Source organism: Aotus nancymaae, unplaced genomic scaffold (genome assembly GCF_030222135.1).
Source record: "Aotus nancymaae isolate 86718 unplaced genomic scaffold, 86718_ANA_hifiasm-v0.15.2.pri h1tg000007l, whole genome shotgun sequence".
NCBI classification, from domain to species: Eukaryota; Metazoa; Chordata; class Mammalia; order Primates; family Aotidae; genus Aotus; species Aotus nancymaae.
In genome coordinates, this window is record NW_026988418.1 from 25793264 (window position 1) to 25817426 (window position 24163).

The 24163-nt window shown below is 32.2% G+C and overlaps 2 protein-coding genes across 17 annotated transcripts in view; one reads left to right on the forward strand and one right to left on the reverse strand.

Moving 5' to 3' along the window:
• The window catches only part of DOCK7 (dedicator of cytokinesis 7), a 235753-nt gene that overhangs the window by 137682 nt on the left and 73908 nt on the right, over positions 1-24163 (reverse strand). The gene's annotated exons all lie outside the window — the stretch shown is intronic.
• ANGPTL3 (angiopoietin like 3) lies at positions 7764-16679 on the forward strand. Its single transcript, XM_012442626.3, has 7 exons — positions 7764-8341; positions 8965-9075; positions 11317-11431; positions 12309-12422; positions 12860-12955; positions 14478-14744; positions 15112-16679. Exons 1-7 carry the CDS (start codon positions 7847-7849, stop codon positions 15294-15296), a joined length of 1383 nt encoding a protein of 460 aa, XP_012298049.1. The 5' UTR covers positions 7764-7846; the 3' UTR covers positions 15297-16679.

Consider the following 24163-nt stretch of genomic DNA (forward strand, 5'->3'; position numbering starts at 1 on the left):
GAGTAGGGGGAAATGCTTCTAACAAAAAAAGTACCCTGACTTATACTGTTATTTCCAATTCAAATTCAATACTATAAGCTTTCTACCTAATCTCTTCTGTCTTGCATCTATATATCATTTTTCCCATGCTGAGAGTTGTTCTCAAGGACACAAACTATAAAAGAATTAAAAGTGTATCTCTTAATTACTCATCTGTGTTGTTCTAAGAATGGCATCTTAAGGAATCCAAGATTCTATGTTCAGAGAGAGACAGACAACCCTGCAAAGAAGACTGAAAAGGCACCTATAGACAAGACAGAAAACCACGAGAGTACAATGACATGGAAACCAAAGCAAGAAAATCAAATAATTAAATATTAAATGCTACTCAAGAGCCACATTAGGCAAGTACTAAAAAAATTCAATGGGATTTAGCAAAATGAAAGTCACTGATAATCTCAGAAAATAAAATAAAATGAAGTTCTTAAAAGTAGCTGTGAAGGGGAAAAAGATAATGCAATAATTGGAGACAGAATATGGGAATTTTGGAAGTCTTTTTAAATGAGAAGGGTTTGATCTTGATTACATCCTTATGAAAATAATTTAGTTAAGACAGAGTCTGCATATACTAGGACAGAAATGTAAGATTCCGGAGGAGATGGTGGGAGAGAACAGAATCTAAAGCACGTGATAATATATTAAACTGAAGTATGTCTATAATTCCTTGTTGCAATGTTCACTGAGTATCAGCGGTAGATACTGAGAATACAGAGAGAAAAATGAAGTCCTTAACTTCATAGAACTCATGGTCTACAGGGGAAATCAAACAAGCAAATAATATAATAATATAGTATGGTAAATGCTGTGAACACAGAATCACACTGTAGCCCATACAAGGACTTGGGATTAAAGAATCTGTCCACAAAGGACATGAACAGACACTTCTCAAAAGAAGACACATGCAGCCAACAAACATGAAAAAAAGCTCAGCATCACTGATCATTAGAAAAATGCAATTCAAAACCACATAAGATACTATCTCACACCAGTCAGAATGGCTATTATCAAAAAGTAAAAAAATAATAATAACAGATGCTGGTGAGATTGCGGAGAAAAGGGAACACTTACATGACGCTGGCAGGAGTCTGTTTAATTATTGTAGAAAGCAGTATGGTGATTCCTCAAAGAGCAAAAAGCAAAACTACCATTTGATCCAGCAATTCCATTACTGTGTATATACCCAGAGGAATATAAATCATTCTACCATAAAGACAGCAGCACTATTCACAATCGCAAAGACATGGAATCAACCTAAATGCCCATCAATGACAGACAGAATAAAGAAAATGTGGTACATATAAGCATGGAATACTATGCAGTCATAAAAAAGAACAAGATCATGTCTTGCAAAAACATGGATGGAACTGGAGGCCATCATCCTTGGCAAACTAATGCAGTAAGAGAAAACCAAATACTGCATGTTCTATCTTATAAGATGGAGCCAAATGATAAGAACTTATGAACACAAAGAAGGAAACAACAGACACAGGGGTCTCCTTGAGAAGGGAGGATGCGGGAGGGAGAAGAGCAGAAAAGGTAACTATTGGGTACTGGGCTTAATACCTGAGTGATGAAATAATCTGTAAAACTAACCCCTGTAACACGAGTTTATCTAACAAATCTTCACATGTACCCCCAAACCTAAAAGTTAAAAAAATATTAATTTACATTAAAAAATAAAACTCAAAAAAATCTGTTCACAAATGTCAATGAGAAATTTTCAAATAAAATAGAAATGCAAAACACACAAAAAACCAAAATATGCTCTGCATGTGTCCCTTACCACCCCATTACTCCCAAATCTCTGCATTTGGATTACTGCTACCTTTGCTTTGTGGACATGGACATGACTGTCTACTTCCCGTCTTTCAAATATAGGAAAGCCTCGCCTTTACCTTCCCCCTATCACACCACTTTGTTACTTCATTCAGAACTCTTATAGAATCTATAATTATCTTGTTCATTTATGTATTACTTCTCATTTTTTATATCTCCTCTAATACAGCCAACACATGTGAGGGCAGGGACCTAGGTCTATCTGTGTAACTGCTCTATTACCAGTGCCTTAAATAGTGCCTTGTATTTACTGAATAAATTAATGAATGAATAGTACAGACTGCATTAAAAAAATGTAGTTACTTAACACTGCTAGGAGTTTAGATTCCAGGTTAAATAGAACTTGACTGAACACTATCTATAAACTATGTTTGATTTCCAATATAAGCAATATAATTTTAAACTCATCTCTGAAGGTGAAGGCAGGCAGTTTTGAATTTTGAATCCAAATTGTTTTCCATTTGACTACTAACTCCATTAATAAATTCCCAAATAAGCCTAGCACGTCTTTATTTTGAATTTAAATTCTCCTTCAAAGAAATTTCAAATTAACAACAAGGTAAATTAATGAAAGATGTTGAGGTAGTTGATTAGTTATCTGGTGAGAAAAGATGAATTAGTACTTCAATCTCTCATCAAAATAAATCATAGATTAATCAATGGTTAAAATCATAAAAATACTAGAAGAGCTTTAAAGAGACCAGATTTTACAAGTGAGAAAGGCATTTATTAGCATAAGCCAGAATGTTTATAAGATATACATTTTAAAGCATCTATTAATACACAGCAAGTGATAACCATAAACACGGGTGGAAGAAAATGACAAACTGAAAAAAAACTATTGTTTGTTACATATATGACAAAGAATTAGTATTCACACTATGTAAATAATTCCTAAAATTAGAAAGAGACAAACTTAAAAAGGGGCAACAAAGAGGGGAGCAAATCATATACATACCCAGATAATTCACAAAGAGGTCAACAGAGATGGCCAGCAAAACAAACTAGATATATACTTGTCTATTAGATTTAGCAACATTTTTTGCCTTTTTCATTCAAAGCATTCGTAAAAGGATATAGGAAAAGAGGAACTCAAATCTCCTGGCAGGGATGTAAATTGGTACAATCCTTTTGAAAGACAATCTGACAAAAGCAGTCATAAGTTAAAAGTCAACGTCTATTGATGTATATGAAAATATTTATATACATATATAAAAGCATTTGCTATACATACTGTTTATAATTAGAAAATTGCTAACAAATGATTAAAAGGGGGCTGATTAAATTAAGGTTCATCTACATAAGACAGGATTACACATCTATTAAAAAGGATGTGGTAACTTGCAGCTATTAAAAAGGATGTGGTAACTCTACAGACATTCAGAGGAAAATAAATTTTAAAATACTAAGATATTGAATGACATATAGCTATTATATATAACAAGATCCCATTTGTGTTATAAAAAATTATGTTTAGCTAGTCATTCAAAGAGTCTGATATGATAGACCCAAAAAGTTAACAGAGTCAAGATTTTTATTTTTTAAGGTTTCTGAAATACCTGAGTTTTCACAAGTACTTTCAGCATTAAAAATCTTTACATGTACAAAGATATGGCTGTTCAATTAAAAAATATACATGTATAAAATAACATATAAATAGTGAACACACAAAACAGTAAGATAGATAAAATGATTCCTTCAAAGCTCACTTAACTTCTGCATCTACAATGTCCAATAAGATGGTCTAATAAGACTACTGAGCACATGATAGGTGAGTGGTTCTAACTTAGATATGTTATCAGTATAAAACATACAATAAATTTTGAACAGTTAGTATGAAAAAATTTAAAATATCTAATACTTTCATCTTGGATCACATATTAAAATGGCAATTTTGTTTTATTCCAAGTAATAAAATGGTAATTTTTATATTAAATAAAACTTAATCTGAAAATTAATTACACCTGTTTCTTTTTAGTTTTTTTAATGTGACCACTAAAATTTTTAAAGTACCTCTATAGCTCACACTATATTTCCATTGGGCAGTAACTGTTCTGGACAAAGAAAGGAGAGAGAGAAGTGAATATATTATTCTGGTATTATTTTTTCTTTAATGTAAACATTTCTATTTATAAAGATTTTTCTCAAATAGTTACTTTCAGGATCTTCGTATCCAACATTAATTCAAAAACAAATTATCATAGCTAAAGAGGAAGAAATTAAAGAGACACTATGTAAAAAAAGTGCCAAAATACCTTGTGTTTTATTTTAAAGTCATATCTCCATAAGATTACACAACCTAGTGGAGGATAAACGACTTTGCCTAGCTTGGAATTTAAACAATTTAGGCTCTTAAATGTCCTAAAATTCTCTGTAGCTAAGGAATATTTATATTGGTTCCTAGGAACTAGGAATCCTTAAATTAGGGCCTACATTTGCTTACAAGTTTCTTATTTTCCTTGGCATAAAATTTTTTAGTTTTTACATTACTGGTTATATTGGATCAGGGTTCTATTTAAACAGGTGCAAGTTCAAGCAAAGATCAGATTCTGCTTTTGGCAGTATGTACCCAGACAGGAAGTATTAAAAGGCAGACAGAACATCATTTATAAAATTACTACTTTCATTGCATTTTCCCATGTTGAAATGATTCTGCAGTTGGTAATTAGGCAAATTACTTACTTTAATTATAATCAATAATATAGTTCAAATTACTACAGGAAAAAATTATACAGATATTTATACCAAGAGACAATATACTAGAAACCAAGACTATGTGACCATTACCTCTACTCAGTGTTATTTGTGAGAAATTGCACAAATTGTGCATAAAGTGTTAGTATCCTAGTATAGTTAGCAAATATAGAAGGAAATTTCTTCATAAAGGCTCTCTTTGGTATTAGTGCTCGGTTACTTTCATGCACTAAAAAAGGGGCTACTCTTCCAATTCCCTTCTCTAAAAAGAACCTACTATATCAAAAGGGGGTAACCACTACTACATAAACATTTTGCACTTGGAAAATCCCTATATGTTGATTTTATCATTCTCTTATTCATTCAATAAATGTTATTTCTACAACGTATAAGGCATTATTGCTAAAGCATTATAAGGAATATAAATTAAAGACATATAAATTAATTATATAAATTTTATGTATGATTATATAATTATTATAAATAAATTAAAGACACATATAAATCTTGCCAATAAAGAGCTTATAGTGTAATAGAGGAGAGAAGCTGGCCAATCTATATTCTCCCTCAACTAGCAAGTGGATGAAGTATCAGAGTCAATAGTCAGTCATAAGCCACAAAAGCTGACAGCTTAGTTAAGAGAAGTTTTGAAACTTCTCTTTCATGACCAATAATTACAATTGTAACTTTTCTATTTAAAGAAGGAGAAAATTTTAATTTCTTCTCTAGCTCCACACACACTTTTATAATTCCATATGTGAACCACAGTAAAGGGTAGGATGAATATGAAGAATATTTTTTTCTTATCATTTTGCGGTTCTATATTGGACACTTAAAAATCATACACAACCTAATGAAAACACACAATTCTTTACAAAGGTACAAGAGACTAAAACTCGGAAAATCTAGACTATAACAAAATTTCCCAATTTACATTATCTTAATATGCAATTAATTTTCACCAGTAAAATACTATAGTATGGGTACAAATGCATTGATCAGTTCTAACTACAAAAATGGCTAATATATAACACTGTGTGTAGTGTTTATGATACACCAGGTAATGTTCTAAGTGCTCTGAAAATATAAACTTTAAATCTTTTACACAAACCTATAAAATAGGTGTTATTCTTACTGGACAGATGAGAAAACAGAGGTTAGGAGAAGTGAAGTAATTTGACCAAAGGTCACAAAGCTGAAGAATATCAAAGCCAGGATCCTGATTCAGGCAGTCTTGCTCCAGAATCATGCTCTTAATCACTATGGAACACTACCTCTACTGTAACTAAACCCTTAATCCTAAGTCATCAAAAGGAAGGGTGTCTATTTTATACAGTGAAGAGGTATTTCTCAGAATAGAAATTTGGGGCTGAGCACAGTGGCTTACTCCTGTAATACCAGCACTTCGAGAGGCTGATGTGGGAGGTTCACTTGAAGTCAGGAGTTCGAGACCAGCTTGGGCAACATAGTGAGATACAGTCTCTACAAAATATTAAAAAATTAGCTGGGCATGGTGGCATGCATCTGTAGTCTCAGCTACTTGGGAGGCTGAGGCAGGAGGCTCACTCAAACCCAGGATTTCATGACTACAGTGAGCTATGATCACACCACTGCACTCTAGCCTAGACAACAGAGCAAGATTCTGTCTCTAAAAAAAAAAGAAAAAAAGAAAAAAAATTGGAAATGGTTCATTTCGTATAGTAATTTACACTGAAATTCATTACAACAAAACTTTTCCCTGTGTTAAAAAGCTATTAACTTTACGAAAAATTTCTTTTAAGTAAGGTTGATTATACACATACACATACACAGGTTAAAAGTTAGTTTCATGTGATTTAATAACTAGGATTTTGAGTACTTCCTGTTTGCCCAACACTGTTCTAAGTGTTCTACATGTATTGTTAAATTATCATAATGCTATGAATTATGTACTGTAATTACTCCAGCTTTACAGATGAGGAGGAATGGAGAGGTTAAGTAACTTGTCCAAGGGTAGAAAGTTAGAGCTGGCTTTTGGACCCACACCACAGTCCAGCTCCAGCACCCATATTCTTAACAATTTTACCATATTAATATGTCAAGATTAAGCAGTTTTTTTATCGTACTTTAAATAAGATTAAGAAGTTTTAAAGGATGCTATTTTCTCACAAAATTCTCAGTGAGAATAATCAGTATTTAATTTCAGCATTTAGTATTTTTCTTTTTAACACTAAGTTGGAAGCACAGCAGAAAATTTATTTTTAGAAATATTATTAATTGGCTGGGCTCACGCCTGTAAATATTGGAAAGCCAAGGCAAAAGAATTGCTTGAGCCCAGTATTTCCAGACCAGCATGGGTAACATATTAAGACATCATCTTTTAAAAAAAAAAAAAGGAAAGAAAGAAATGTTATTAATCTCTTTTTGTTAAATGCATTTTATCGAATTGTTACTAAGCTCACAAACTTCAGAAAAACCTATGATGGGCAAGTTGTTTGTGACATTGAAAGTATTTAAGATTCAATTCCAGTTTGATCCTAGATGGCCACATATCCACTGTTCTTCAGTAAGCACATGGAAAAGAGCCTAGAACATAGAGACATAGAACACAGTGGAGAAAGGAGAGTGAAATGTCTTTAATGTCACTTAATATATATGGGATTTTGTGATAATATACAATAATGGTTAAGACATATAAGATGATGCAAAAAAATTAACAATTATAGTGACAAAAAATAAGGAGCATATAATTATACATTGACTTATACAAAATACCACAGGAATACAGCATTGAGAGCCATAACACCACCTCAGGGAGTGGCGAAAGGCTTCAGAGAGAAGGTATTTTTTAGGGATGGATCACTGCTTCCAAAAGAACTAAAGTGCAGTGCCGGAAATGTATACTTAATTCATTAATTTTTTTCTCAACTTTACCTAACAAAGGAGTTTATTTTTGACTTGTAAATCTCTTAAAATCATAAAAAATTAAAATTAGCTTTTAAAAACAGGTAGTCACCATAGCACTAAATGTGTAGTTTATAATACAGTAAAGTTAAAAACAATTTCAAATTACTTAGTGTTAGTTGCTCATTTCTTTGATTTCATTTAGCATTGATCTAACTCAGTGTGGAAGAAGGTTACATTCGTGCAAGTTAACACAGCTTAATGATTAACCATATTCACCTGCCAACCTTATTTTTTCTGTGGCAAATATTGGTATATATAGAGTTAAGAAGTCTAGGTTGCTTCTAGAAGAAAACAGTTCCACATTGCTTGAAACTGAATAATCAGGATAAAAATGTTCACAATTAAGCTCCTTCTTTTTATTGTTCCTCTAGTTATTTCCTCCAGGATTGACCAAGACAATTCATCAATTGATTCTGTATCTCCAGAGCCAAATTCAAGATTTGCTATGTTAGATGATGTAAAAATTTTAGCCAATGGCCTCCTTCAGCTGGGACATGGTCTTAAAGACTTTGTCCATAAGACTAAGGGCCAAATTAATGACATATTTCAAAAACTCAACATATTTGATCAGTCTTTTTATGATTTATCATTACAAACCCGTGAAATCAAAGAAGAAGAAAAGGAACTGAGAAGAACTACATATAAACTACAAGTGAAAAATGAAGAGGTAAAGAATATGTCACTTGAACTCAACTCAAAACTTGAAAGCCTCCTGGAAGAAAAAATTCTACTTCAACAAAAAGTAAAATATTTAGAAGAGCAACTAACTAACTTAATTCTACATCAACCTGAAGCTCCAGAACACCCAGAAGTAACTTCACTTAAAGTAAGTAGAAAATAAAGAGGGTTCATGATTATGTTTTCAATGTGGATGTTTTAAAAAAACATTTCTAAGGCATGTTATTTGAAATGCTTTGTTGCATTGTTGAAACACTTTAAGAAAAATAATCTCCAGAAAATAAAATTTCCCATTATCATTTCAAGTTGGTTTTTGTTTCCCTAATGTTATATATGAAAAGACTGAAACTTTACATTTTATGTGAAAATTACGAATCAAGTAATACAATCTAGAACACTAAATCATTACAGTATTGCAAATTACTGAAGGTAAGTAAAAAGTTAAAAAAAATTAAAACTATTCTCCCATATTTAAAACAGATTAAGATAATACAGTAAATAGAAAAGATTTATTCCTATTAAAATATGCTAGCCTTTTTCTCTTGACATTCAGAAAATCAAATTTTAGAGATAGTACAACTCAAATAAAATATTAAGAACAGAAATATGTACTATTTGAAAGAAGCATACAAGGGGAAGCAATTGCCAATATTCATTTTTCAAATCCATTATTAATTTAAAAATTTAGATTATGATAGTGTTACAGGAAATGAAAACTAATAGAAAAGAAAGAGGAAAGCAACTTTTAACCAGACTACCAACTATATCCAGACTTTTGTAGAAAAACAAGATAACAGCATCAAAGACCTTCTCCAGACTGTGGAAGAACAATATAAACAATTAAACCAACAGCACAGTCAAATAAAAGAAATAGAAAATCAGGTAAGTCAATATTTTAATGGTCCGTCCCATCTTTCACATAGGTTTGTAAAAACACTGAATCCAAAATTATTTAAAAGCTTTAACTGGATCATAAGCAAAATTATCGTATCAACATAACTGTTAAAACTGCAGGTGCTGAAGCTAATAAATTATCTATGTTTAAATCATGGCTCTAAAACTTTGTGTGATCTTGAATAAATTACTTAACCCCTCTGTCTCAGTTTCCTCACATAGATAATAGAACTTACAGGATTACTGTAAGAAAAAAAGTCAATTCATAGCAGCCAATGTGATCCAATCAAAATTCAAATTAGATCATGTTTCTCTTTGCTCACAACCACACAATAGCTTTCCATCTCACTTATATTGGCTCTTTAGACCCAAGATTACCTAACCATTCATCATCTCACTGACTTCACCTCCTCTACTGTAGTCATTCTAACTGGTTTACTGGTATTAAAATACATCAAACATGCTACCACCTCAAAGCCTTTGTCCTTGTTGTTTTGTCTATCTAGAATGCTCTTTTGCCCTGGTATCTACATGGCCCACTCTTTAATTTACCTTAGAGTTGTTATCAAATATAAAATTCTCAATGAAGATTTCCAAGGTCACTTAACCAAAAATTACAACCCCTGGTCCCATCCCTGAAAACTTCTACTTCTTCAACTACTTTTTCTCCTGCACGCTTACCTTTATTTAACATAATATAAATTTTAGTCATTTATCTCTTCTATTCCTGCACTAAAATGTAAACTCTGTGAATACAGAAATTTTTTCCATTATTTTTATATTTTCCATTATTTGTATATACTCCAGAATATAGAATACTGTATGGCACACAGTAAGTATTCAACAAATTTGTTGAATTAATAAATGTAATGTAATATTCACACAGAAGCATGTGCTATTATTACTTGCATTACCAGAAATAGTGTGCCTGATAATTAAAGGTCAATAGTCAACAATGTAATTAATCTACAACGTAAACAACTGGTGAAGTGGGAGAAAGAAGTACTTGTTTAGAATAAAGCTATGTCAGCATCTCAGTATTCTAATATACAGTAGAATAGTTTAAAAATATTAGTAACACTCTTAAACAGCCATTCAAGAGGGTTCAGAAGACAATACAAACTCAGAGAAACTGGTTAACAAAACATCATTTTCAAGAGATATAAAACAAATATTATCACCAATTTCCACTAAACATAATTTTGGTAGGTTATGCTAAAAGGTTTTTTATCAACTACTTTTGGTTTCCATACTTTCCTTCTTACAATGTTATTTTTCTAAATTCTTTTTAACTATATCTTTTACTATGATTAAATAAACCTGCTCCCAAAAGCAAAATGTCACTATAGTAATATACATTATGTCTAAAAATAAAAATGTGTGAAGAAACCAAAACAATGAGTTTCTGAGTTGGAAGATGACTTAGATCATTTGATTCAACTTTCTCATATTTAAATTAAAAAAATAAAACTCTAAAAATTAAAGTAACTTTAAGATTACCTTGTTACTTAGTAGAAAAGAGTAATACCCAGCAAGTAAACTTTACAATAGATCCTTTTAAAGGTCCTAGGAAATATCATTTATGCCAGCACCAAAAAATTAACACTAATAATGCAAGATATTATATATTCTGCTTTTCCTACTGTCAATGAGAAAAACTATCATTTAATAAATTGCAAACCCAAACACTTTAAATGAAAATGTTATTACTAACCTAACAATGAACTATATATGGAAAGTAAGCAAATAAACTTGCCAACCTGCCAACATCTACAGATACGTTTACAGGTCAAAAAGTATCAAATCATCAAGAAAGCCTGGCTCAAATTATGTACTATGTCTTTATAGCAAGTCTGAAAATCAGTAAGATCTAAAACTGAGAATTATTAAACTTAAAATCTGAACAGAATATCAAATATATTCTATTCATATAAACAAAGAAAATACAATATTCTAAGCAAAGCAGTCTCTACTTTCTGCCTTCCTGTTTTTTGACCAATGTCAGCTTTTTTGCCTTGCTTTATTTTTTTAACTTATTAAATAATGTCCCTGATTAAATATTTTGAGAACAGGCAATCTGCACAACCTGAATAGCATTGTTTATCTAAACATCAAATGCCATAACATTATGAACTGAAAGACAAATTGTACTTTTGACATCCTCACTCAGATTTCCCCTAATTTTATATACAGTATCATTTTAAAAACAGATTTATATTCTTTTATCAGCTCAGAAGGACTAGTATTCAAGAACCCACAGAAATTCATCTTTCTTCTAAGCCAAGAGCACCAAGAACTACTCCCTTTCTTCAGTTGAATGAAGTAAGAAATGTAAAACATGATGGTAAGACACTTTGGTGGGTTTCCTTCTTGAAGCTATTATCAAATTCCCTATACTTGGGGCCTGTTCTAGACTAAAATATAGTTAAGAGATATCCATCAAATACAATGTGTCCATCTAAATTGAATCCTGGGGTTCTTTTCACACCCTATAAAAGACATACTTAAGACAATCAGAGAAATATAAATATGGACTTGAATACTAGATAATATAGAGGGTTTACTAAATTTTTTATTTTTTTCTGAGATGGAGTCTTGCTCTGTCACCTGGCTGGAGTGCAGTGGTGCAATCTCAGCTCACTGCAACCTACACCTCCTGGGTTCAAGCAATTCTTCTGCCTCAGCCTCCTGAGTAGCTAGGATTACAACAGGCATGCGCCACCATGCCTGGCTAATTTCTGTATTTTAAGTACAGACGGGGTTTCACCATGATGGCTAGTACGGTCTCAATCTCTTGACCTTGTGATCTGTCCACCTTGGCCTCCCAAAGTGCTAGGATTACAGGTGTGAGCCACTGTGCCCGGCCTATTAATTTTCTTAGATGTGATCATGGTATTGCAGTTTTAAAGGAGAACAACCTCCTGTTTAAGAGATACATGCTGAAATATTTAATGCGTTAAAGGTCACTGCACTCCAGACTGGGTGACAGAACAAGACTCTGTCTCTAAAAAATAATTAATTTTTTTGAAGAAATTAGTTTGGTAAGAACAATTCTTACTTTCTTAAACAACATGCCATCTAAGAAAAATGCTTTAACATAAACATTACTGAAAAAAATGCTACATATGCCACAATTTCACAAAATGTAAAGTGAAATCCCAAGCTGAAAAGATATTACTCTTATTACTAAATCTGATGTAATAACACTTTATTGATTCTAGGCATTCCTGCTGATTGTACCACCATTTATAATAGAGGTGAACGTACAAGTGGCATGTATGCCATTAGACCCAGCAACTCTCAAGTTTTTCATGTCTACTGTGATGTTATATCAGGTAAAACCTGTCTAAGGAGAAAATGGTAGTTAGTTCAAGTTACTCATTATGTATTTGTAAGATTAACCCGGTTATCATTGTTTTATACATGTGTGTGTGTGTGTGTGTGTGTGTGTGTGTAATATACATAACATGAGTATTAGTATAAATCTAACACTTATCTTTACCTAGTTTATTCATGGATTTATTTAATATTCTCCTTTTCCTCTGTAAAATAATCTAAAGTGACTAATATCAATAAGTTTACTATGCTAAAATTCATTAATTGACCTTCACTTAACTTTTTGGGACCATAATAAATAATAAAATGTATTGCTATACCATTAGTAAACTACCTTACAAAGCCACCAATTACAATCAAACAAACAAACAAACAAAAGTTTTGTATCTGTCAACATCAGTCTACTAAAAAACATGATTTCATTCATTATATTCAGGTACTCCATGGACATTAATTCAACATCGAACAGATGGGTCACAAAACTTCAATGAAACATGGGAGAACTACAAATACGGTTTTGGGAGGCTCGATGGTAAGGTGACTACATTCAATCATTCATTCACTTGTCAATCTACAAATACTTACTGAGAACCTATGACAGACTGGGCATTAGGAAAGTAGTAATGAACGAGAAGTAGTCTCAGCCTTCATATAATATCAAACAATTATACATTTGTTAGTAAATTACATTTATTACAACTGTTATTATTTGAATTGTATTTATCACAATTATATGTCTGTTCTTAAATATACTTATCACAATTTAATTAGATGGCTTACAATTATCATAATTATAATTATTAAAAATGTTGATTAAATGTTACATGTCATAAGTAGTAACTGTTACAAATAAGCTGTGAAAAGAACCACTCCTAGCATTAGTCATTCTATTCTCTTTAACATTTTACATATTAATTAATTGGAAGTTAAAAGGACCAGGAAACTCAGACATACAGTACAAATTTTTAAATTTCAATTATTTAAGTATAATATATAGAATAAGTGGCTTAAAATGAATTAGTTAACTCAATAAATTATTCTATTTTGATTACAATAATGTAAAATAAGCAAGATAACGTGTTTACAATCCAAAAAGCACATATAAAAATCCATATGATATCTAAGTACTCACTTATAAAGTAGAAGACATTCATGATTATATCAAAATTTTAAATGCTCAGTACTATTTGACCATTTAAAAACTTTGTATTCAATCTACCAGTTAAAGCCCTACCCAGAAGGTATATTCAGTGATGTTTTATAGCTCCAAATCTTCTAATAGTGAGTGCAACCCCAAAATAAAAGGCTGACAGTTAAGTCGAGAATACTCACTTAATTCTGGTTAAAAAAAAAAAAAGTAACCCATTTGTACTGTATTTACCAGTGATCCTTAAAATGAAGCTTCCTACTAACTCAATAGCAATAAGAAAATAGTGATTGTTTTCATTAAATACTTTAATAAAAAGGAGTATGATAAAGAACAATCTATTTATATTTTTTATGTTTTTAATTCCAAATAAAAATAATTTTTAAAATTATAGAGAAAATGTTTTTAAAAATTTATTCCCGTCTTTTTCCACAAAGAAAACATGTATCAAGCAAATACAAAAGGCCAGGTTTACATTTGAGGAAAGTGGCATTATTATTACCAGGTCTCTGGGACTACTTAACAAATCTCTTGATTGTATATAGATGTTAATAAATAGCTGATAGTAAAACTAATCATATAAAGACTTAGAAGCAAAATATACCTTGACCAATCATAAGACTTTAAAATATCTATAATAATGTAATACATTTCACTGGTGAAATATGTCTTATGCATTTTAGAAAGGATAATCAGACTTTCAGTTCTATTAATATTTTTAACATTTTTGTGCATACAACTATCTTCAATAAAATTGTTTTAAAAGGTATTTTTTAAGATACTCTAAAATGAGCAAGAGATTCAAGACTAAACAACTCAATTAGTTGCACCAATTAAAAAAAAATGTTCAAAAAAGTATCCAACTTGTAGTTAATAATTCACAAATTTTTAAAACTTTTCTTTTCAGGAGAATTTTGGTTGGGCCTAGAGAAGATATACTCCATAGTGAAGAAATCTAATTATGTTTTACGAATTGAGCTGGAAGACTGGAAAGACAACAAACATTATATTGAATATTCTTTTTACTTGGGAAATCAGGAAACCAACTATACGCTACATCTAGTTGAGATCACTGGCAATGTACCCAATGCAATCCCGGAAAACAAAGATTTGGTGTTTTCTACTTGGGATCACAAAGCAAAGGGATACTTCAACTGTCCAGAGAGTTATTCAGGTATACTTTTCTGAAATCAATACTTTATTTTCATATCTTCAAAGTATCTTCCCACATTATTAGCTATTATCTACAATGACAACTTTTTAAAATCTTAATCCCAAATAAGTATTTTCTCTCTAGATGAAAACTTCTTAACTATAATTAACGTATTCATTATAGTTCAACCAGATATTTTACCTCTAATCTTCCTCAGATTTTCTATTTTTGGTGGTATACATGAGACTTATTTAGACAATTTAAAACTGGGATGCATGCATCTAAAACACTGTAATATTTATAAGAAAAGATAAACTCATGGGGAAATACAATAACAGTTACTACATATGAATCTGTCCCCATTAAATTCTGTATCTATCTCCTTTAGGAGGCTGGTGGTGGCATGATGAGTGTGGAGAAAACAACCTAAATGGTAAATATAACAAACCAAGAGCAAAATCTAAGCCAGAGAGGAGAAGAGGATTATCTTGGAAGTCTCAGAATGGAAGGTTATACTCTATAAAATCAACCAAAATGTTGATCCATCCAACAGATTCAGAAAGCTTTGAATGAACCGAGGCAAATTTAAAAGGCAATAAATTAAACATTAAATTCATCCCAAGTTAATGTGGTCTAATAATCTGGTATTAAATCTTTAAGAGAAGGTTTGAGAAATAGATTTTTTTAAATCTTAAAGTCACTGTCAATTTAAGACTAAACATATAATCACACAATCTTAAAGAATATCATTTATATTTCTCCATCAAAATTCTTACAATATAATTTGTTCTATATTTTGTGATGTGGGAATCAATTTTAGATGGTCACAATCTAAATTATAATCAATAGGTGAACTTATTAAATAACTTTCATAAATAAAAAATTTACAGACTTTTATTTTAAAAGTTATCATATGAGCTAATATCACAACTTTCCCAGTTCAAAAAACTAGTTTTCTCGTTAAAATTCTAAACTTGACTAAACAGAGGACTGATAATTATACAGTTCTTAAATGCTGTAATATTAATTTCAAAACTAAAAACTGTCAGTCCAGGGTATGTGTAAAAATCTGTAATACAAATTTTAAAACTGATGCTTCATTTTGCTACAAAATAATTTGGAGTAAATGTTTGATATGATTTATTTATGAAACCTAATGAAGCAGAATTAAATACTGTATTAAAATAGGTTCGCTGTCTTTTAAACAAATGTAAATGATGATTCCTAAGTCACATTGACTTTAATATGAGGTATCACTATTCCTTAACATATTTGTTAACATATATACTATACACATTTTATATATTTTAACACTTAATGCTATGAAAACAAATAATTGTAAAGGAATCTTGTCAGATTACATAAGAATGAATATATTTGTGGCATCAAGTTAAAGTTTTTATTTCCCCTAAACATGCTGTGATTCTAATAATTTTGTGTAGGTTTTCAAGTAGAAATAAGTGTCATAACAAGTTACTAAACGTTTAAACAGCCTGACAAGCATGTTTAAAATTCAAAAAATACTCAGTCCCTAAATTATAGAAACTTAAATCATTCTTGCACTTTTTTATTGACATCACAACAGATGGATGATTATGTTATTTTTAATTTAAGTAAAATTTAAACCCTAAATTCCTAAAGATTATTAGATACAAATATTTTTACCACAGTATCACTTGTCAGTATTTAAAGTATTTTTTTAAAAAACTACCAGTAAGAAATTTTAAATTAAATCCATTGGTTAAAGGATATAGTGCCCAATTTATATAGTGACCTACCTTTGTCAATATTTAGCATCATGTATTTCAAATTATCCAGTATGCATGTCATATATATTTTACATGTTGCATATATAAAAGATATGCATGATCTATGTGAATCCTATGTAAATATTTTGTTCGAGAAAAGTACAAAATAACAAAGGTAAAAATACACTATAATTTTTAGGACCACAGACTAAGCTGCCAAAATTAACGTTGATTTTTTTTAGGGCCAGAATGCCAAAATGGCTCCCCTCTCCCCGCAAAATTGGACAATTTCAAATGCAAAATAATTCATTATTTAATATATGAGTTGCCTCCTCTATTTGGTTTCCTTAAAAAAAAAAAAATCTCATAGGACATGTTTCATTTTGTTCCTTTTAGGAATACTAAATTAGACGTTTTCCCCACATAAAGCTTTCTTCTACCAGAAAGATACTGCTAGCAGAAGAAGAGAAAGGAGCTCTTTTCTTTATGATTCGCACGACTGTCTCCTGTCCTAACTACTCTTTGCTTAAAGTATTCAAATTCCATCACTAACTCACAGTTGTCTAATCTAAGCAAAGTCTACTTCCCTTTGATCTCTCAATCTACCTTCCCTTTGATCTCTCTACTACTCACCAATACTAATATCTTTTTTTCAAACTTGACCTTCATTTTCTTTCACAATACTACTATACTCTCCATGGATTACCCCTTTCCTGAATCAATCTTTATAATCCTATTCCTTTCTCATATTTAGTACTGTGCTCCAATGGACAACCTTCAATCATCTTTTCTACACTGACCCTCAGACATTCTATCTGCTCTCACGGACTCATCTATTTACCATAAATAAGATTCCAAAATCTACATATTCATCCCAAGTTTCTTTCCAGCTCACCTTCTTACATTGCCTATCTGCCATTTCTCCCTTCAATACCCTATACTCCACTCAAATTCAACATATCAAAAATAACAGGCCGGGCATGGTGGCTCATGCCTGTAATCCCAGCACTTTGGAAGGCTGAGGTGGGTGGATCACCTAAGGTCAGAAGTTCAAGACCAGCCTGACCAATATGGTGAAACCCCATCTCTACTAAAAATACAAAAGATTAGCCGGGCGTGGTGGTATGCACCTGTAGTCTCAGCTACTCAGTAGGCTGAGACAAGAGAATCACTTGAACCCAGGAGGCAGAGGTTGCAGTGAACTGAGATCACACCACCACACTCCAGCCTAGGCAACAGAATGAAACTCTGACTCAAAATAAATAAACAACAAATTCACCAGCCCCTTACTGCTACTGCTACCCCTTTCTACCCACCTTTCCTTCCTTTCTACTCTTTTGCACCATCTTCCTCACTTTTTCATATCCATTAATATGACCTCCATGTTCCCAGTCACAGAAGCCTGGAACCTGAAAGACATCTCTAGCTTTTCACTTAACTTTGTAAACTACCTCTTCTGTATCATAAGCACCAAGTCCAATATAATCTTCTCTTGAAACATCTCTTAATCTTACAAGCTTTCTTCCCAAAAACTGTCTTTAACTTGAGTGCTAGATTATTTAAGTAGTCTCCTCTTTCCTCCTAATTTTATGTCCCTCTCCCTGTCAATCTTCTGAAAAGAAATTTGTAATGGATGCACACTGCTTGGATCTGTGTCTTTCAAGCTCATCTACTGAAGAATTAACAGCAGAAGATAATGAAGACAAATCCTTATAAGTTCTGGAGTTGCAGGATAAAATAACTTACTATATGCACAAATTTCTTTCAGAATCATATTGGGATCTTAGCTTAAATCTTAGAATTTTACTTTAAAATTACATGTGAATTGTGTTTAATACTTTATAAATCTATCTTCACGCCTGCAGTGGCTCACACCTGTAATCCTAGTACTTTGGGAGGCCAGAGTGGGAGTACTGCTTGAACCCAGGAGTTCAAGATCAGCCTGTGCAACATGGCAAAACTCCACCTCTACAAAAAACACAAAACTTAGCTGGGTGTGGTGGTGGGCACCTATAGTCCCAACTACTCAGGAGGCTGAGGCAGAAGAATCACTGGAGCCAGGAAGGTCGAGGCTGCAGTGAACCATGATTGTTAACACTGCACTCCAGCCTGGGCAACAGAGTGAGACTCTGTGTCAAAAAAAAATATATCCTCATATAAAAATATTTATTTTCCCCCAAGTATTCTAAAAAGTGATGCTCCTAGAAGATGTGCTGTGTTTATCCTGTGGACTTGCACATCCCATATAGTTGTACCCACACAAGAATGTATATTCTAATTAGAAGAGTATAGGCCTTCTGAACAAAATCCAAATCGCTTCCAGGTATTCAAGAGTCTCTATCACCTGGTCCCAAATTACCTCTTTAGTCATTTTTTTCCACAACACAAACCTGCTCTAATCAAAATGATCTATACTTTTAAACATCTCCTCTATGCCTTCCTAATGTATTCCATTTGTTTAGAATGTCTCCCCACACAATTCTGATTGGCTAGATTGTGCCATATTTCAAAGTGCAGATATCTTACTTCTTCCACAAGTATCCTAGTAAATGGCAGCTCCTTCCTCTGAAACCATACAGAATTACTGTCTATACCCCTCAAATGGCACTTAGAAAATACAGAGACATAAATATGGCAAATCATAATAATAAAAATTCTGAAAATAGTACTAAAAGCTCCAAAAGCATCAAAGATAGTCAATTTACTTGATTTTAGTGAATTGTTGAAAAATTTCTATATCAAGAGTTTATTTTGAACCAGTATGAATTTTACAGAAACCAAGTACACACGTCTCATTATGGGGTAATCAACTGTGGTGTAATCTATTTACACTCTGTCATCCTAGAATTAGCATATTTTCATGCTTGTATCTTTCCTTCCTAATAGCACACCTCATGGAATTCAATTAACTCATTCATTAATTTTAAAAATAATATTCATTAACCAATATTTATTGAGCATCTACAATTTGTCTCCTTTAAAAAACTTATTCCAAATTTGTACTCATATATAGTCTACCTTCTTTTGTAGGATAATCAAATTTCTTTGTGATTTTTTTTTTCCCATCACTAATAGCCATAAGCACTGCCTCTGTGTATGTACTACTGAGTGAATTATTCAACACAGCAGTTTTAAAAATGAAAAGAAAATGACCAAACAATTGGCCCTTTTATCAAAGTACAAAGTATTCTCACGGCAAATCAACTAGGGTAGAATTACTTAACTGGTGTGAAATGCACAGTTCAAGGTCATGAAAGTAGCTCTAACAATTCCCTATTATAAGCCTTAATAAAATGAGGTTTCAATGACATTTTAGGAGATATAAAATAAACTGAGTATTCTACCTAAAATATATAAGCTGTTTTTCTAAATTCATGTTTAGCCCTAAGAACAGTCATACACCTAATAAAATGGTTGGGTATATAATTTGAAAGAGCAGTAAATTGCAACCTTGAAGATATAAGGTTGTAGCTATTTATCTTCAAATATGCAGCCAAACCTCAGTTTCCACACCCAATAGTTGGGAATAACAATCCTGTCAAATCTATTATGGGGTTGTAATTATCAAGCCAGATACTGCATTTAAATAGTTTTATGAACTCCAAAGTTCTAAACAAATGTATATACTTTTTAAAAACTGGACCTTCCATATTATTTTTCACATTCCTTTAAGTAAATAATCTCTACAAATACTTCCTAACTGAACATACTATAATTCTCAGGACAGAAGAACAAAATTGCCCTTCTCACAGTTTGCATTTGTTTCTGGAACTTTACTCCTTCCTTTCGCCATCTGAGATAACACTCCATCACTTTCAGATGCAAGCTACTAACTAAAAACTTCTGGATGGCTATGCTAAAATGTTAGGAAATAGAGCTCTCGACTCAAGAACTTTTATACATAAAATAAACTAGGACCAATTAAGTGGAATAAACCCCAGAGTGGTATAAATAGGGCAAAACCAAAATAGCAGAAGAGTATGTGGCAGAAGCTTGAGACATCTATGAACTCTAAAAATAAAACAAAAACCAATACTTTCTAAAGCAGAGGACCATACACGTGAATAGAAAAAAAAAAATGCTCCTGAATTTTCAGTAACGTTCAGCTGAAATTTATACTTCCTTCAACTACAAATTTTTGTAGTAAACCAACCACAGCAGTATTAGCAATATATAAGATTTTGTCATTAATAGAAACATACTTTTTTATTATACTTTTAACACTTAATACATGTATCTGAAATACATGTGCAGAATATGCAGGTTTATTACACAGGTATATACACGTGACATGGTAGTTTGCTGCACTCATCAACCAGTCATCTACATTAGGTATTTCTCTTAATGCTATCCCTCCCCTCACCTCCCAACCCCCAACAGGCACCAGTGTGTGCTGTTACCCTCCCTGTGTCCAGGTGTTCCCATTGTTCAACTCCCACTTATGAATGAGAACATGCAGTGCTTGGTTTTCTGTTTCTGTGTTAGTTTGCTGAAAATGATGGTCTCCAGCTTCATCCATGTCCCTGCAAAGGACATGAACTCATCCTTTTTTATGTCTGCATAGTATTCCATGGTGTATACATGCCACATTTTCTTTATCCAGTCTATCACTGATGGGCATTTGGGTTGGTTCCAAGTCTTTTCTATTGTGAATAGTACTGCAATAAACATACACGTGCATGTGTCTTTATAGAATGATTTATAATCCTTTGGGTATATACCCAGTAATGGGATTGCTGGGTCAAATGGTATTTCTGGTTCTAGATCCTTGATGAATCGCCACACTCTCTTCCACAATGGCTGAACTAATTTGAAACATACGTATTTTTGTATCACAACTATTATAGACATCTCAAAATATTGTTGATGCTTATTACTATTTAGAAAATACAATAGTTTTTGGACCTGAATCCAGATCATGCTATTTAATTGATTAATAAACACATCCATCCAAATTTTAATATTTTGATAATTTTAATTCAATGTAATTTATTTATTTTGTTATTCTATATATTTTATTTTATGCACTTAAAAACATGCTTGAGACCAGAAGTCTTTCAAATTTCATATTCGCTTTGGATTTTGGAATTTTTGCATTATACTTATGGTATACCTCAAATCTGAAAATCCAAAATGCTTCAATGAGATCTTCTTTGAGTATCATGTGGGTGCTTGAAATACTTTGATTTTGAAGCATTTAACATTTTGGATTTTCATATTTGAGATGTTCAATCTATATTCCAAAAAAGGTAGCACAGGATTCACAAGATTACCACAAGGTACCATGGCACACACTAAAAAATTAGAAGCCCATGTTACAAGGACTTACTATCATGTAATAACCTAGTTTAAGAAACATGAATTACATGGCTCTCGTGACATAACATCAATAGTACACATTTTTTGACTGGCCAAGCTCTTCCTAGAAACAATATTTTCAGGAAAAAAATACAATCAGTGTATTATAAGTTTATTCAACTACTCAAGAAAAAAACTGGTAATAAAATTCTAAAAGGATCAAAAACATTTTATTTGTTATTGAGGTTAATTTTTAGAAGTCCTTATCTGGCTGGGCACGGTGGTTCACACCTGTAATCCCAGAACTTTGGGAGGCCAAGAAGGGCAGTACATCTGAGGTCAGGAGTTCAAAACCAGCCTGACCAACAAAGTGAAACCCCATTTCTACTAAAAATACAAAAAGAAAAGCTGGATGTGGTGGCACAGGCCTGTAGTCCCAGTTACTCAGGAGGCTGAGGCAAAAGAATTGCTCAAACCCAGGAAGTGGAGGTTGCAGTGAGCTGAGATCATGCCACTGTACTCCAGCATGGGCAACAGAGCAACACTCTGTTTTTTTTAAAAAAAAAAAAAGTCCTTTCCTGTTAGACACACATACTGAAGGATTTTCAAGTGAAATGATATGATGTCTGGGCTTTGCTTCAAAAAATAGTACCAAAAAAACAAAAACCGAAAGACACGACAACAGATAAAACAAAAATGACAATACAAGTTAATTAATCTGTTCTCTAATGAGAACACATGGACACAGTGAGGGAACAACACACACTGGGGCTAGTCGGGCGGTCAATGGGCAAGGGGATGGACAGCATTAGGACAAATAGCTAATGCATGTGGGGCTTAAAACCTAGATGACGGGTTGATAGGTACAGCAAACCACCATGGCACATGTATACCTATGTAACAAACCTGCACGTTCTCCATTTGTATCCCGGAATTTAAAGTAAGATAAAATTTTTAAAAAAGAAAAAAATCTGTTCTCTTTTCTTTTAGGTATATTAATTTGTTCTCTTTTATAATTTTCCATAATAAAAGGTTAAAACTATATTCACATTAGATCACAGAAAACAGATTTACTAAAAATTATTAAGAGATGTATGGGCATATTCCTAACAGATCAAAATCCTTTGTTTCTCAACCTGATAGTTACAGGTCTGAATCACTGTATTCATTCTTACATTCTTTTTCTTTCTTTCTTTCTTTTTTTTTTTTAAGATGGGGTTTCACCACGTTGGTCAGGCTGGCCTTGAACTCCTGACCTCAGGTGATCCACCCGCCTTGGCCTCCAAAGTGCTTGGATCATTCTTACATTCTTAGTAACACCATGTTTGCTAGATATAGTCTTTCAAAAATACTGAGTAGAAAAAGATATGAACATTTAACAGGTGATTGTAACTAAGACTATTATTGAAAAAGCAGCTAACTCTAACAATCCTGCCAAGCATATCACATGTTCTGTGGACATATCTCTTAAAAACTGTATGTCAGTAAAACACATAAGCATTTGCTCAATTAATGTACCTTGATCTATTACAACTCAAATACAACAGTGGTGATCAAGTAACAATTTGGAACACAAGTAACATTGCATACAATCTATTACCTAACTTTCAGATGATTTCAAACATCCAAAGAAGATTTCTTTCCACTATTGAGAAAGATCTTTATTTGGTTTTCTTAACATTAACAACTACACTATTACTGTTTCTAAAATACTGTGATAGGGTTAAGTACTTCCTTAATAAAGCAAGAATTTGATGTAAACCACACTTGTTTGATCCAGTAAGAAACATATCATTCATTTTCTGATTGTTAGAAACTACCATACATTTGTGTATCTTCATTTACCCCTATAGAGAATTTGAAAAGATTACATCCCTCTTCAGTTAACCTTATGCAAATAAATGTGACCAGCTGTGTGTGTGTGTGTGTGTGTGTGTGTGTGTGTGTGTGTGCGTCAGTTGGGGGAAACCCGCAGGGAACGACAGTTTGTTATTTAAAGGGGAAAATCTCTAACTTCAGGTATAGCTTAAATAACAGATTTTTTAAGTCTTTAAGAAGATTCAGTATCTTTAAAAGAATGTTTTTTAAATGTACATAATAAAAGTAAATTAAACTAATATATATCCCTTTAGACAGCTTTCTCTGAATTGTCTGATAATGAACATAAAAATGAGAAGTGAAAGGTATTAAGTAACAGGAAATCTGTCACTTTCAGAATACAGTTCTTTTTCCTATGATTTCTCAACTCAGTCAAATGCTTCAATGTTATCCATTCGTTCCCCCTGTATTCAGACAGGTTTTTATCTTTTTCCCCATGAGACCCTTTACAATCCTCTCAAGTTTCTTACTAAAACTAAATACAATATACAAATATTTTCTTAAAACATACATGAA